The sequence below is a fragment of the Anas platyrhynchos genome, chromosome 14 (assembly GCF_047663525.1).
Source record: "Anas platyrhynchos isolate ZD024472 breed Pekin duck chromosome 14, IASCAAS_PekinDuck_T2T, whole genome shotgun sequence".
NCBI classification, from domain to species: domain Eukaryota; kingdom Metazoa; phylum Chordata; class Aves; order Anseriformes; family Anatidae; genus Anas; species Anas platyrhynchos.
Window position 1 is genome coordinate 15738100 of NC_092600.1, and position 13995 is coordinate 15752094.

General features: G+C 38.4%; 1 protein-coding gene across 6 annotated transcripts in view; it reads left to right on the plus strand.

The window, feature by feature from the left end:
- SLIT3 (slit guidance ligand 3) overlaps positions 1–13995 on the plus strand; it is a 515831-nt gene that overhangs the window by 288235 nt on the left and 213601 nt on the right. For all 6 annotated transcript variants that reach the window (XM_027468588.3, XM_027468587.3, XM_027468585.3 and 3 more), the window contains one exon: positions 2578–2649. In XM_027468588.3, coding sequence (XP_027324389.1) covers positions 2578–2649 — 72 coding nt within the window. The remainder of the gene's footprint in view (positions 1–2577; positions 2650–13995) is intronic.

Consider the following 13995-nt stretch of genomic DNA (forward strand, 5'->3'; position numbering starts at 1 on the left):
ATTTAGTTTATGGGGTATGCAGAATTCAGCTGTATTGAATGTAAAGTGACATCTCTAACGAATATTTTCCAAATTTACTGAACATCCTAATTGCATGTCTTCTGTCATGTCTAGAGGTTTCCCTTACAGTGGTCCTGTGCATTAATCACATGGGCTGAACTTCATTGTTAGTGTTAGTATGACGGGACCTATAGAAATATGATTAAGATTGTCAAGCTTTTTCAACAAAAATCAATCTGTGAGAGTAGCATTTTATTAAAGAAAGCAACACACCACATATGAAGCTTTTTAATAGAAGGCTTTGTGACTAGCGTGCTGGGTTTATTTGCTTGCTTTAGTGTATCTGGCAGAAAAATCAATATTATAGTGTAACTCAGATAAAAATAGGCAATATATAGTACTTCCCATAGAAGAAAAGAGAGACATGGTTCTCAAGTTGCTCCTGCTTTCTCTTCATCTTGCTAGTACATGCCAACTTTATGCTTAATAAAGTATGCTTAATAAAGCCAACTGAAGCGTGAAGTACTTAGTCATGCAACTGGCATTATATTTAATTCATTTGAAGCTTATTCCTCCTGAATCCACCAGCTTTTTCATTTGAGCAACAAATTTTTAACAACCCACACAATTAAACATTGATCTCATAAAAAGTCACTCTACAGCCACTTTGTTTTCCCAGCAGTCAAAATTATATAGATAGTAGCATCTTTGCAGGGCGGTGGGAGAGGCAGAGAGGACATAAAGAAATAAGTGTGTATATAGTTGTATAAATACATATATAATGATACACATGAGCTGTCATGCTACAAAATATCCCTCTGGGGGATTTTAAATTCTGGTATCGGTCAGTGTAGGCAACATTGATGAAAGTTTTGCTAAATTCAGCATCTTCTCTGAAGTTATGAGAGCTATGAGAAACCTTAGCTGCCTTTATGCTTGCTAAGCTTTTTAGTAGACCTTATCGTCTGTATGCACTTTCATGTACTTAAAATGGTAAAGAAAATGATGTTCATTGACAGCAGACCAAGGATAACTTTCCTGTAGTCTTCAGACACAACCATATCTTATATATTCAGTGTTAGTAGATTAAATTCAATCTGTATAGGGATGTGTAAAGATTATATCCAACATGGCTATTTTTAAACCTTTAGATTGCCTTGTGCTTTTTACCCCAAAAGAGATTTCTGTTTATTTTCATTGTTTTGTAATTATACTGTAGGGCTCTGCCTGTGCTTTGCTGTTGTGCAGCAAGAAAGTTATTGTGACGAATGTTTATGTAGTCCAAAGTTAACGTACAGCAAATTGGAAGAAGTTGGCAAAACTATGGAGATATATTATGTATATGTGTAATATATTTGCTACCTGCGTATGTATAGTTACTATTTTGTAACAGCAACTAGAAACTGCAGTGCAATCTCTGTATCTTTGTTCATGATACTTTACACAAACAGGACAAATGATCCCAGCCTCACCAATCTGAAGTTTATACTAAGCAAATCACAGATACGGAATCAGGAGCTTGCATAATGTGTATGTGTATGTATATATATATATATATACATATATATATACTATGAAATGCAGACATTGTACTTACACATTAGTAGGTACGTAATTGTATTTCTTTAAGTGTAAAATTTAAGGGATCACATGTTAAAAAAATGTTATTGCTGAATTTTAAATTACAACTTACAGTTTTAATTTTCTAAGCAAGAAAGGCAGATGTAGCTGTACTGCTGTATCCACATATATTGTGAAATATATTTAAATTGTGTGTACATAGGGAAACAAATGAGAGAACTCCACATTCCAAATATTAAATTACACATTTTGAAGCAGAATAGTGTTTTAAGTGTATGTGTGTATAATGCTTCCTGTCGCTGGGCTGCTCTCCCTGATGGAGTTAGACAGACCCTGCATTTAGTCAGAAATCTTTCAATAGAATGGGCTACCAGATGGGACCAGTAACAATGCAGAGAGGCATCGAACCACCACAGACATTTGGTGCTTAGAATAATAAAAAGACTATAAAATTAGATTAGTTGAGTCTAATTTGGAATTGGTATATTCCCTATGCACTCTCACAGCTCTCAGGCAGATAAAGCCTGGAGATTTAGTACTGTCAGGACAGAGGACTCCAACTTCCAGTAAAAGAAGAAAAGGCATTCTGGGAGGTCACGGAGGGCAGCGCAGTGACCTCCAATGATTTACAGGCCTTTAGCTTAATGAAATTGTTTCAGTGACATGACGGTAAAAGCTCATAATGGATTGGATGCCCTAATGTAATGAAATTACTCCCTTCTGCCTTTAAAAAAAAAAAAAAAAAAAAAAAAAAAAGGCGCAATTAATATTTACTGAGACCTGACAGGCTTCAGTGTGCGGTAGCGTGCAGCGCTGTCAGCCAGCAGTGCCAGAGCTGGAGCAGCGTGGCAGGCTGAGCAGCCCTGCGCCGGGGCGGTGAGCAAGCGACGCGAGGGGGTGGAGGGACCCCTCGGGGCCGGGGAAGCCCCCCACCTGCTCTCCAAGGCAGCTCTGCCCGCACCGGCCAGCCTTCATCCTCTCCCTTCCTTTCTGCAGGCAACTGGACAACAACCAGATCAGCTGCATCGAAGATGGAGCCTTCCGAGCCCTGCGCGACCTGGAGATCCTGTGAGTTGACTTGGCGCTTTGCTGGGGCGGCGGGGGGTGCCTCTCCCCGGGCTGCAGTGCCGGGGGGGTCCAGGGGCTTAATCCGCTGCCCTCCCGCCGGTGGGATCGGTAGCGGAGTGAAATGTCACGCTAATTAAACCACAGTAGATGACTTGTCTGTTACCGCTCCCGAGGAGCGGGGAAATCGCTGCTCTCGCTGCTGCATGGAGCAGATGGGGTTCAGCAGTATGCAAAGAGCGTGCGGTGGGCACTCTGCAGCCAACAGCAGCCCGGCTCTGCGCAATGTCGGGTAGCGGACGGGTAACAGGTTCGGAGGGAGCAACGTTATGAGGTATCTGACAACTGACCTAGACAAAAAGCTGTTTAAAAGGTGTTTGGGATGTAAGAGGGAGGAGAGACGGGGGCTTGGCAGGATTGTTCAGTGCAGTCATTGGCTTTTGGGGAGGATCCTGCTCCGAGGGCTGAAATAACACCACGTTGTACTCTTCCAGTGCCACAAACTTTACACATTGGCTGTTAAAGCTGCAGCAAAGGTGATTAAAAAAAAAAAAAAAAAGACAGTGGAATCTGACTGTAACAGAGAAAAACTGCTTTAGATATAGAGCACTGCTGTTGTAGTGTAAAATCCGATATTACCTAGAACTCAGTATCAGAGCAAATAATTTCCTTATTACTAACAGGTACTTGTTCACATAAAGAGACCTTTTCTGGAACATAGTTTGACCATATGAACTGATATAAAGCTTTTCCTGTTACTTGAAAGTTAATACTGCAGAGCTGCAAGCATTAATACATCTGAAAGCACTCAGTCCTATGTCAGAAAGGAATGGTGGCAGTGGGTGCAGGGGACAGGAACACTCCTGAATTCAGACTCTTCACATCTGGAGTGAAGTTAATGCGGATGGAGCACTGCAGGTCTACACCTAAATACAGCAGTGAAGGCCCGCTCAGACTGCTGACAAGGTTGCCCTCAAGTTCAGTGGTATGAAACAGCAAATGGTAGGTGGTTAAAGGCTGCACCTGCCTCGTGCAGCCCTGGCAGCTGCAGATTCATCAGACTCAATTCATTGCCTTCAGCGTCTGAGAACGGGCGGGCGATACAACAGGCTTTAAGAATGGCAATGTGCCATAAACCAAAGTTGTGTTTGTTTTTTTTTTTAATATACATGTGATAATACTGTGAAGTTTTCCCCAAGGGCTGTAGCCACCTTGGACTGATGCTCAAAGGATTTTTGCCGTTGGAGGCAGCAGGAGCAATTTCTGTCTGCTGAGAGACCTAGGAGTAGTGTCTGTGCATGTCTGTCTGTCATAATCATCCAAAACAGCCGTGGTCCCTCTCCCTCCCAAGCTGGGACGTTGTTATTGATCATATACTGTGTGTTGCTCACATTGAGCTAACAGAGGTATCTGAAGAGTTTCTTATATCAGAGCTTACATTATTGAGTATTGTTTGAATTCTATGTAAATGGTCCTTTCAAGGAAAAGCAGTGAGTTGCCACTATAAAGTTTTACTTGTCTGTGTGGTGAAAGAGTCCACTGTGTGGTGGAAAAAAAGGAAGAAAGGGGAAAAAAAAAAAAAAAAAAAAAAAAAAAACAGAACAGAACTATATGTTCTCTGCAGTGGGAGAATCAGTCCTCCACTGACACTAGACTGTGCTATAACTTCTGATACAGTAGACTGGACATAAATGAAACTTTTTTTTTTTTTTTTTTTTGGTAATATACCAAGTTCTGCAGGCTCTGAAAAAGCTGCTGAAAATGCATTCATTTTCCCCAGGATGTTGAATTAGTTTAGTGGTTAATTCTACACTAGGTATTTGTGGGTGGGAGAAGAGGAAAATTTCTTTCCACTGTATAAAGTACATCTTATTCAATTCTTTAATGCATTTTTAATTTTCATCACAGACATACTGCTACAAGACAGATCAATCCTAATTCTAAAAAAAAATAGAAAATAGGATTGATAATATCTATTTCTAAAGTTAGTTTTCTCTCAGTCACGAAATTTGAGTTGTATACTTCAAACTTCATTTGATTTTTTTTTCTTCAAAGAACGTTTTAGCATTTAAATATCTAACAAAATACATTTGCTAAATGCCCCATGGGATATCACAGCTTTAATTGTAAAACAGTCATAAATGTAAAAAAGAAAAAAAGAAGTTAAATCAATTTTAACCATCAAAGAATATTATCAAGTAAAACCAAAGGACTTCAAGATAACATTTCAGAGTGGAGTTCGCCACTGTATATTTTATGCAGATAGATATACTTATATATTTTAACTCATAGTGCAATATGTAGAAAATATTTAATGATTCTGGGAAAAAAAAAAAAAGTAATTGTCTGTTTGAACAGATTGCAAATGTACCAAATTATTTACTTCTTTAACTTACTGATATCTTGTGACCTCTTTGATATCAAACATTTACATTTCTGCATCTTTTCTCTACCTATCCGTCTGTCTACAGAATTCTAAATTTCTGAGGATTACTTGGGGCAGAGACAAAATGCTTAGTGGTACCATAAAAACATTTTGGTTTCTGGATTGCATTCTTCATTCAACTTGAATTCATAAAAATGTATGACTGTAAGGAGTTTGGTGATTTTGGTAGATGTAGGAATGGAAGGAAATTGTGCAATTATCCTCCAAATCACAGAGCACTCCATGGTCCGTGTTATTTATTTCTGCTTGTCAAGCAAGCTGTCTTCATTTACTGCTTTTATTTTATTTTTAAAAGTGGTAAGTTTCTATCCCAACAAACAGCACTGAAGCAGACATGAAAACATTACTGGAATTCATTACTAATGTCAGTCCTTTAAACAGCGCACTGAGCTGCTAACTTCATATGGAGCTTGGATCAGACCCAGGCACTGACTGTGGCTCCCAGTACCAGCAGTCTTTTGATCACGTCTCTGTGTATGAGCTTCAGTGTTTCAGGGGCCCCAAAAGGTGCCCCTGATCCTGTGATCTGACCTCTGTAGACCATAATACAGATGCACAGTGCTGCTGGTGACTGCGAGTTTGGATTAAAAAGCTGTGAAAATGTTGCAAACTCAGTGCTTTGGTGCCTTCTGTTGATTGTCTTTGCCCCTGCAGCAAGGTGAAGATAATGTCTGAGAAATGACGCACAACTGACAGCTTACTTAAGCATCGTTTCTTTGTAGTTTTGGATTGAAGCTGCTTTTGTTCATTTTTGCATCAGACTTTCTGTACTGCTTCCCCTAAAGATTTGTTTCTGTTGACAAGGTAGGGTTTTTCTTGTTGACGTCCCTCTTTTCCCTCCTTTTGTAAGATGGTAAAACATACTTTCTTGGGTTTGTTCTTGCATTCCAAGAGATAGAAAGGTGTGTGCAACCACTAATATAGCAATAGCATGTAGCAGTGTCATGTATTTTTAAAGGAGCGACGCAAGTTATTAATTAACTTATAACCTGTTGGAATAGCAATGTGCAGAAAAGTTGAAACAATTGGTGAGAAACTTTCACTAACTGTTGTTTTTAGTAGAAGGTTTTCTGCTCTGTTTAATTTTTAGTTGTGTCCTCTGGCAGTACCTGGCAATAACAGTGTTATTGAGAAATATTTATTACTGTAGCTGTAAGCGAGTTACGATAATTTACCAAAAAAAAAAAAAAGATAAAACCTTCAAAATAATTGTCCACTATTCCCTATGGGGTGCGGCAATAAGACATACCCGTTATAGATTACAAATGTGTTACACCATAGCTTCATATCCAAACGTTCGACCATACAATGCATAGGAGATAAAACTAATTCAGAGCTCAGAATTTCACCTTCAGTCTCATTGGATATATAAATAAAAGGAATTAATTTCAACATGATTTGAAAAGCCCAGTCGAACTGCATAAACCATTATGATTGAGCAAATGATCATGCTGCTGTCATTAGTCTGTTAAGTGCTGAACAATACTTAATTCTTAGGATCCATTTCTCAGCAAGATACAGAACTCAATGTAGCAAATATATGTATATATTTATTTATTTATTTATTTCTAATGGAATAGATTGGAAAAGGTGTGGTAATATGGTAGTAGTGCCATGTGGACAGGATAGAAAGAATTATGAGTCATTGTTGGCAACTTACCTGGAGCATTTTCCTTGTTTTACATTGAAAAGCTGCTTTTCCTCCTACTTTAAGATGATAGCTAATAGAGACGGGAGCTTGAACATGTTTTATTCATTGCATTCTTTTTTCTGAGGAAAAAAATAATTCTAAACCAAAAGATATTATTGAATCAAGACCTAATATGAAGACGATTGTTGATATAATTTTATTAAAGAAGATAAATGTGTTCTTGCTTTACAGATCTAGTACTGAAAATCTAGTATTAGGGTTTGCTTGTTAATTGTGTTAGTTGTAGGTCTTACAAATCTCACAGCCTTAAAAAAATCCTCTTTACTGAGCTTCACCTGCTTTTTGATATGAATGAGCACTGACTGCCATTAAGAGTCAAGCACCAAAATATGCATGCAGGAATCCGCCATTCAACTCTGAGCACTCTAGTGTGAAAAATCATGATAATTCATGCACAAGTAATACTGAAGAAGTACAAGCACAGTCACCCAAATATCCACAACAGTTTGAAACCATAACTTCAATTCCAAATGAGCCCTAAATATTTTATCTTTTTAAAAAAAAAAAAAAAAAGAAAGAAAGAATAAACGAAAACACTCCACCCTTCCATCTCTGAAATCTTAACATAAAAATAATAATAGTTGAAACCAGAAACTGCAATTGTTATATAAGCATTTGAGTATATCCTTTTTTCCACAAAGTGCTTCTGTCTTGTTTGTTGAATGCTTCCGCGATAAATGTCCAGGAGCATGCAGTGCTACGTGCTGTTTTCTTTCAAACTCTGATTCAGCACCAAATTGTGTTGCGCAGGACACATCCGATTTGCCAGGCCAGCAGCAGTCTGCATCCCCCAGTTCTTCTGCATGTTGGGTAAAGCATCCATTCCTAGCAAGTATTTTACAAATGCACTATGGCTACTCATGCTTTAATTTTTCAATCCCATGCATTCCTGTTATAAAGGATGAGTTTCATAAAAATTTTAGTAATATTTGAAATTTCACACAGAGTTACCATGGATGCATGAACTTATAATACACTGCTTTTTTGTCCTAACAAACTTTTAAGAACTTTTATGAAAATTAATTGTTATTTTCTGTTACAGACAGGATTTAATTGTTTCCTATGGTTGTCATCTGTATGCTGAACATCCAGTTATATGATCAGTTTTGCTTATTTGCAAAATGCTGTTCTGGTCATGTCTTTGCTAGATAGAAGATTTTTTATTTGCCTTCCCAACCTGGAGAGTCAGGGAGCTAAAGTCATGACATAATTTTAAATATATGAGATGTCATAGCTTAATGAAAGCCTGAAAATGCCACACAAATGTGATTTCCTCCTCTATTTTGCTGGAAATTATGATAGGTTGAGGCAATCAGGATCAAATTTGAACTCCGTAAATTCCTATAACTGATACCAAAATACCTAAATACAATAATGAAAATGACATTTCTACTAAAAACATTGTATATAGCTGCTTTACGTATTAATACTTGAGTACATTAAAATTAGAATGATTAGTCTTTTTATTTTTTAAACCTGAGGTTATATGTTAGTTTAAATGTATGTAAATTAATAAAAAATAGTTAAAAATCTTTAGTTATTTCATCAGTCAGCACGTGCATAGTGTGTGTGTGATAAAAACAAAACTGGAGTAGTTATTGGCAGCATATGAGTAATTGAATTGTCTACCCGTTAGTTGAAATCCCCAAAACAGGGAACACAGCTTGGATTTTCTAAAAGTATCTCTATTTTCTGTGCACATTTTCTGTGCTCCTGAATACTGCTGTTACTCTTTTAAGTTTTCTGTTATATAAATCAGTTGGCGATGAGAAAGGCCTTTTTTCTGGAGAACTTTTTAGAGAGCTACTGCACCCCAATGGACCCTGATGAAATTAAATAAATAGTATGAATAGACAGAGGAAAGATGGGGTACTCACACAGTTGCTTGATAAGGGATGTTTTTATTTGCTGACATATTTCCGTGGGAGATCTGGCATCACTGCTCAAGATATGGAAATGAAATCCAAGATAACCTCTGTTCTACAACTTATTACAAAATGTGAGGTTGGAAGTACAGCATGGTGAAAGGAACACTATCCAGATGGCACCATGGTGACAGGCTTTATATCAAAGACCAGCTGAGATAAAATAAGAGCAGGCAATTGAGGCCCTCTGAAAATCACTGATGCCTGTTACAGATGTAATGTAACTCTGTCTTTATGGGGGGGGAATATATTTGCATAAATTCATTGATCAATGATTTTTCTAATTCTGCAGTGTTCCAGGCATGTGCCAGCAAATTGATGAACATTTCTATAAGTCCTCAGTGTGGGTGCCATATTATATTATATATTGAGAAAATGTTTTTTTCTCTCCTGGAACATATGCAGTATTTGAATCCTGTGCTCATTTTCTTCTCTAGCTCCCATTAGATTGGAGTTGTTGTGTTTTTTTTTTTTTCCTTTAAGAATAGCCTGGAGCCCTGCAGGCTGCAGAACTTATCAAGATAAGAGCAGCGCCAGGTTAGAATTATTAGTTTCATGAATCACTGACCAATGTGCTTTTTGAGAAAGCCCAGGTTTACAGCTTGCATAGTGTAAGTCCTTTACTGGTGCTGCAATGACTGCACTGAGACTCCGAAGTCAAAACTCCCTGAGACACAGGGATTTCTGGCAAACATTTTTTCCATGGTATTAATTGTTTCATTTGTATGCTCTGCTCATCTTGTGACCTGGCCTACCTCCCCTTTGACTAATATAGTTTCTTCGTCAGGAATATAGAAGATGTAGAACAAGCATTTTGCCTGTTGAAAGTCAAATGAATGTGAATGACTTGATCCTGGGGACACTCAACTGTATATTTAATGCAGACATACAGCTGAACACCTTATCCAAAAGCTAAGCTGAAGGCTGAGATGGGAATAAAACTCCTTGCAGATGAAGTTGAGCTGATGATGGAGTTACGAGGGGAAGTAATATGCTCAAAGTAGATGAGTAGTCACTTTATGCCATAATTCACAATTCACTGTGTGACTCCCCAGACAAGCTGGATGTAATCCCACTGGCATTAATAAAGTCTTTTTTGGTTGGGAGAGGAGGCTGCATGACCGTGTGGAAGAGGCTTTGGTGTTATCAACACCCAATACACCAGGATGTCCTCAGCCCTTCTGTGACACCAAGTCCAAAGCTGGCAGTGAATGCAGCAACTGCCGCTGACTCTGGGGTCAATCACCACAATGCCAATTTAAAACAAAAACTCAAAGCATATAGATTGCCACTTTTCCTTTGCATGCAGTTAAAGGTATTGTTTATGGTCTATAGGCGTATCAATAGTTTGCCTTTTTCAGAGGCTGCATTCACCTCTCCATTGTGCTGGTAGAACAGAGAGGCTCAGAGCTGTAGTCAATCCTTACAGAAGAGAGAGTTCAAACACCTGTTTTCTCTGGAAATAAAGGTTACAATTGCCATGAGAGCTCTGTGTATGAGAATTGTTGGTGTGCCACATCAAGCATTGTGTCAGATATTTAACCTTGATCTGTAGTTGCTGGGATCAGGGTACTATTATCAGCATTTTCCAACATTTTTAGCTTGGACAATAATATTGAAAATCAAATTTGAAATCAAAACAGTATGATGTAGATATTTGGCTTGAAAATGAAGTAGATAATTACATTTACACCTAAACAAATGCATATGCAGAAGCTTCTTATCTAAAATCCAATAGTGTATTTTTTCTGCTATTCACAAAGTTATGCATAAAATACAAGAATATATTTTGGGTGCCTAACATAGACATGTTAAAAGAACATGTTTTAATTAGACCTTTATGCTATGGCGAAACACGTGAAAAATAATTATAAAGACTTTAAAAAGAAAGGTATATGATTAGTGTAAATTACACTTTCTTTACATACCATATCCAGTTCTGTTTAACAAACAAGAACATTTAAGAGCTGCATTAAGGAAAGAAATGTGGAATGATTTTAAAGTAATTTGAAGTCAAATAATCACAATTTCTATGTTAATTTTGTTATCATAAATGAAGCAATTTCATGTTAACTGGTCTGATGCTTTTAAAGCTGAATTGTATTTCTTGAGTTTCTGTTTTGGGGTGAATAGGCTGAAGGCTTTGTTTCAGTATGCACAGATGATGGCTGGCCATGTTGTGGTCATCTGCAGATCCTTAGTAGCAAGATATTTTAAAACGTTGTATGTTTGGTTATCCAGAAACCTTTGTTGTAATATAGCATGCTGCTCTTGCGTATGTTAGAGATATCACAGAAAATAGCTTGAAAGAGCATCAAATGAAGTGGCCAAATAAAGCCACTGAAGGAAATAAAGAACACTACTGCCAGTAATTTTTAAAAAACTGCACATATCCCTCGTCTTCATGGTGCTAGCGGGTGGGAAAAATCTGTGGTTTGCAAATGCCAGACAGGCTGAGATGGGGATTTGCTTGAGGGTAAAACAAAAGAGAACGTTGTGGAAGACAGGTCGATGGCTGCGATGAAGGGATATAAGAGCATGCACTGAACAAGGTCTTTGTTCACCAGATTGGTAATTTAGATTTGTTTTTGCCTCTTTTGCCATTAGAATCTTAGATTGTGTGTGCCACCGAAAGTGCTTTTTTGGTGGTGGTCTAGGGAAAAAGGAGGGTGGAAAGGCAGATCTTGTTCGTGGCTTTCAGCTTTGGACTTGGCTACTGCGATCGATAAATTGCCGCATTGCAGCATCTCTGCGACGACGCCTGAAGGCCGTTGAGAAGCCCCCGTTGGTGCAAGAGGAGGCTGTAGGCTGGGCGGGCTCTGGGAGGGGGTAGTCCGCTCCGCACACCCGAGCTTCTGACTGGCTCCTTGGGCAATTTCAGCGGTGTCTTAAAAGGGTTGGGTCCATTTCATCTGCGAGACACCCTGTCTTCCCATCCACGGCTAGGGCGTTAGAAAGCAGGTGAGGTGCTTCAGCTAATACTTAGTGTGAAGCAGTTAGGACAGACCATCCGCAATGGCAGTTATATTTTATTTGCTAGGGGTACAGATATTACAGGTGAACAGTCAAATATGGAGAACAATTGACTCCTTTTATGTAGCTGCTTCTTGCGCTCGTAGAATATTCCTGAACAAATCGTGAGTGCTTCAAATTTTTCTTCGTGTATATTTTATCTGGCACGTTTTCACTCTGGACTGAACACAAATGAAACACTGTGAGTATTTGATATTCAAATGGTAATTATTTTTTAGCTTTATTGCATATGCATGCATGAATATAAGCAGGTATCGCTGCTTCTCATGGGCAAGTGGTGTTTGGGAGAAATTTAAAAATGGGAAAGGAAGGTGTTTTTAAACATATTGACTATTTTCTTGTGTGATCCATGCAAGTGCTGTCTAATGTATTATTAAAATAAAACTTGATGTTTAATTCCTGATGGAAAGCAGATCCCTTTCCAGCTTCAGCAAGAAACACGTAATTGCCCTTGTCTAGGAACTATGTGTTGGCTTTCTTTTTTTCAAAATAATTCTTTTTTCTATAAAAGGTAAATTTTCCTGAAAAATGTTCATACATGCCGGTCTAAGTTCACAGAATGCGTATATCACACTTTCCCTATCATTATGCAGATTTATATTAGACTGTGCATTAACCTTGACTTAGAACATGTATGAATTGCAAGTAGGGGCATCACGTACTTTTAGAATCTAAAATTATTTTGCAAATATTTGTCTGCATCTCTTGTGCTTTGGGGAGGGGTTTTTGGTAATAGAGGCTCAACTTCCCTCTTTACAAGGTTTGCTTCTTTTCTTCTTCTGTCTGCTGTCCAAAGTGGAGATTGCCTTTGCAGATCCTTGCTGTGCCGTGCCCTTTGCCATATTACCAGTGCTATTAAAAATCTCCTCCTGCTGCACTCTCAGTGGGAGTCCCAATGGCATTGGGAACTGAGGGGCAGCCAAGGTGCTGGGCTCCTGAAATTAGGGGGGCTGCTCTGGCAAGGGGAGTGATGGGTGTAATTTTGCCTGCAGTACCTGTTAGATTTGCCATTGGAGGGAAACAGAAACAAGGGGTTCTGGCAGCCCACGCTCCACGTATTCCAGTTGCGTGCTTTCTAAAAGGCTTTTATCAAACCTTTTGCACGGACACCCAGACACTGGCTAAACTGCTAACAGGGCCATTTCTGTTCATTGTTATGTTTCTGCCTCACAAGCAGCTGCCATGCTTCACACCTGAGTTTGCCAGCTCGCCCCTCCTTTGGTCCTAGCGGTCACTGTGGGACTTGCAGGAATCTGCAGTCCCGCAGGCAGTGTCGCATTGCGGCAGTCGATGAAGTGGCATCAGGCTGGCACAGGGTGAGTGCCACTTCATCCAATGTTGTAACACATCCCCTTCCTTTCACAGCCCCTTTCAATGAATATAGAAGTCCTTTCTTAATTTGTTATTCTTTTTCTTTCTTTTTTTTTTTTTTTTTTTTTTTTTTTTTGTCACTTTCTCTACATGTGAAAAGACAGCCAACTTAGGTGCATCACTTGGAATGTCTTCTCAGGTCTGGGTATGCCAGAAAATAATATGTTAATTATAGTAGTTTATAAGTTCTTTATTTAATTTCAGTTAAAACATGCTTTTGAAGAATGATACTGTTCCTTTCCAATTCAAATTTAATAAGTTTATTTAGAATTTATTTTGGTGGAGGTCCTGAAAGGAAACCGCAGCACTCAGCTAACTCAGTGCTGAAGCCTTTTACATTGATCTTGGAAATCTGTATCATGAAAGGCATTTCGTCTTGAGCAAATGGCAGAAGTTGCTTGCTCCTTTCAAATTATAGGGTTGAACAGTGTTAGTTTGAATTGGACTGTGTCTATAAGGCTTCTCTAGCATCAGAAAGGACTAAACAGAAGCAACTGTTCAGGCAGGAAGCTACAAAATCCATTTTATTTTGCTAAAGTGCTGATGCATAAAATTCTGCCTTGTTGATTCTTTTTCATCCTTTCCATAAATACACTCCAGTGGGCTTTCAAACCTCTGTATACATAGAAAACCCAATCCAGTTTCCATCGATTTTGACACAGAATCTACAAACTATAGTATCTGAGAAGCAGCCAGTTGTGTAACAGCAAGATGCATATTTACTAAAAGAGATCTCTATATAACCCAAAAAAGTGTATCTATTTAACAAATCAATTATATTAAAGACATATATTTCTAATATTATTTTAAGTATACTAATTCATCAGACAAAGGACTTTCAAATGAATCTGCAAATTCTCAGT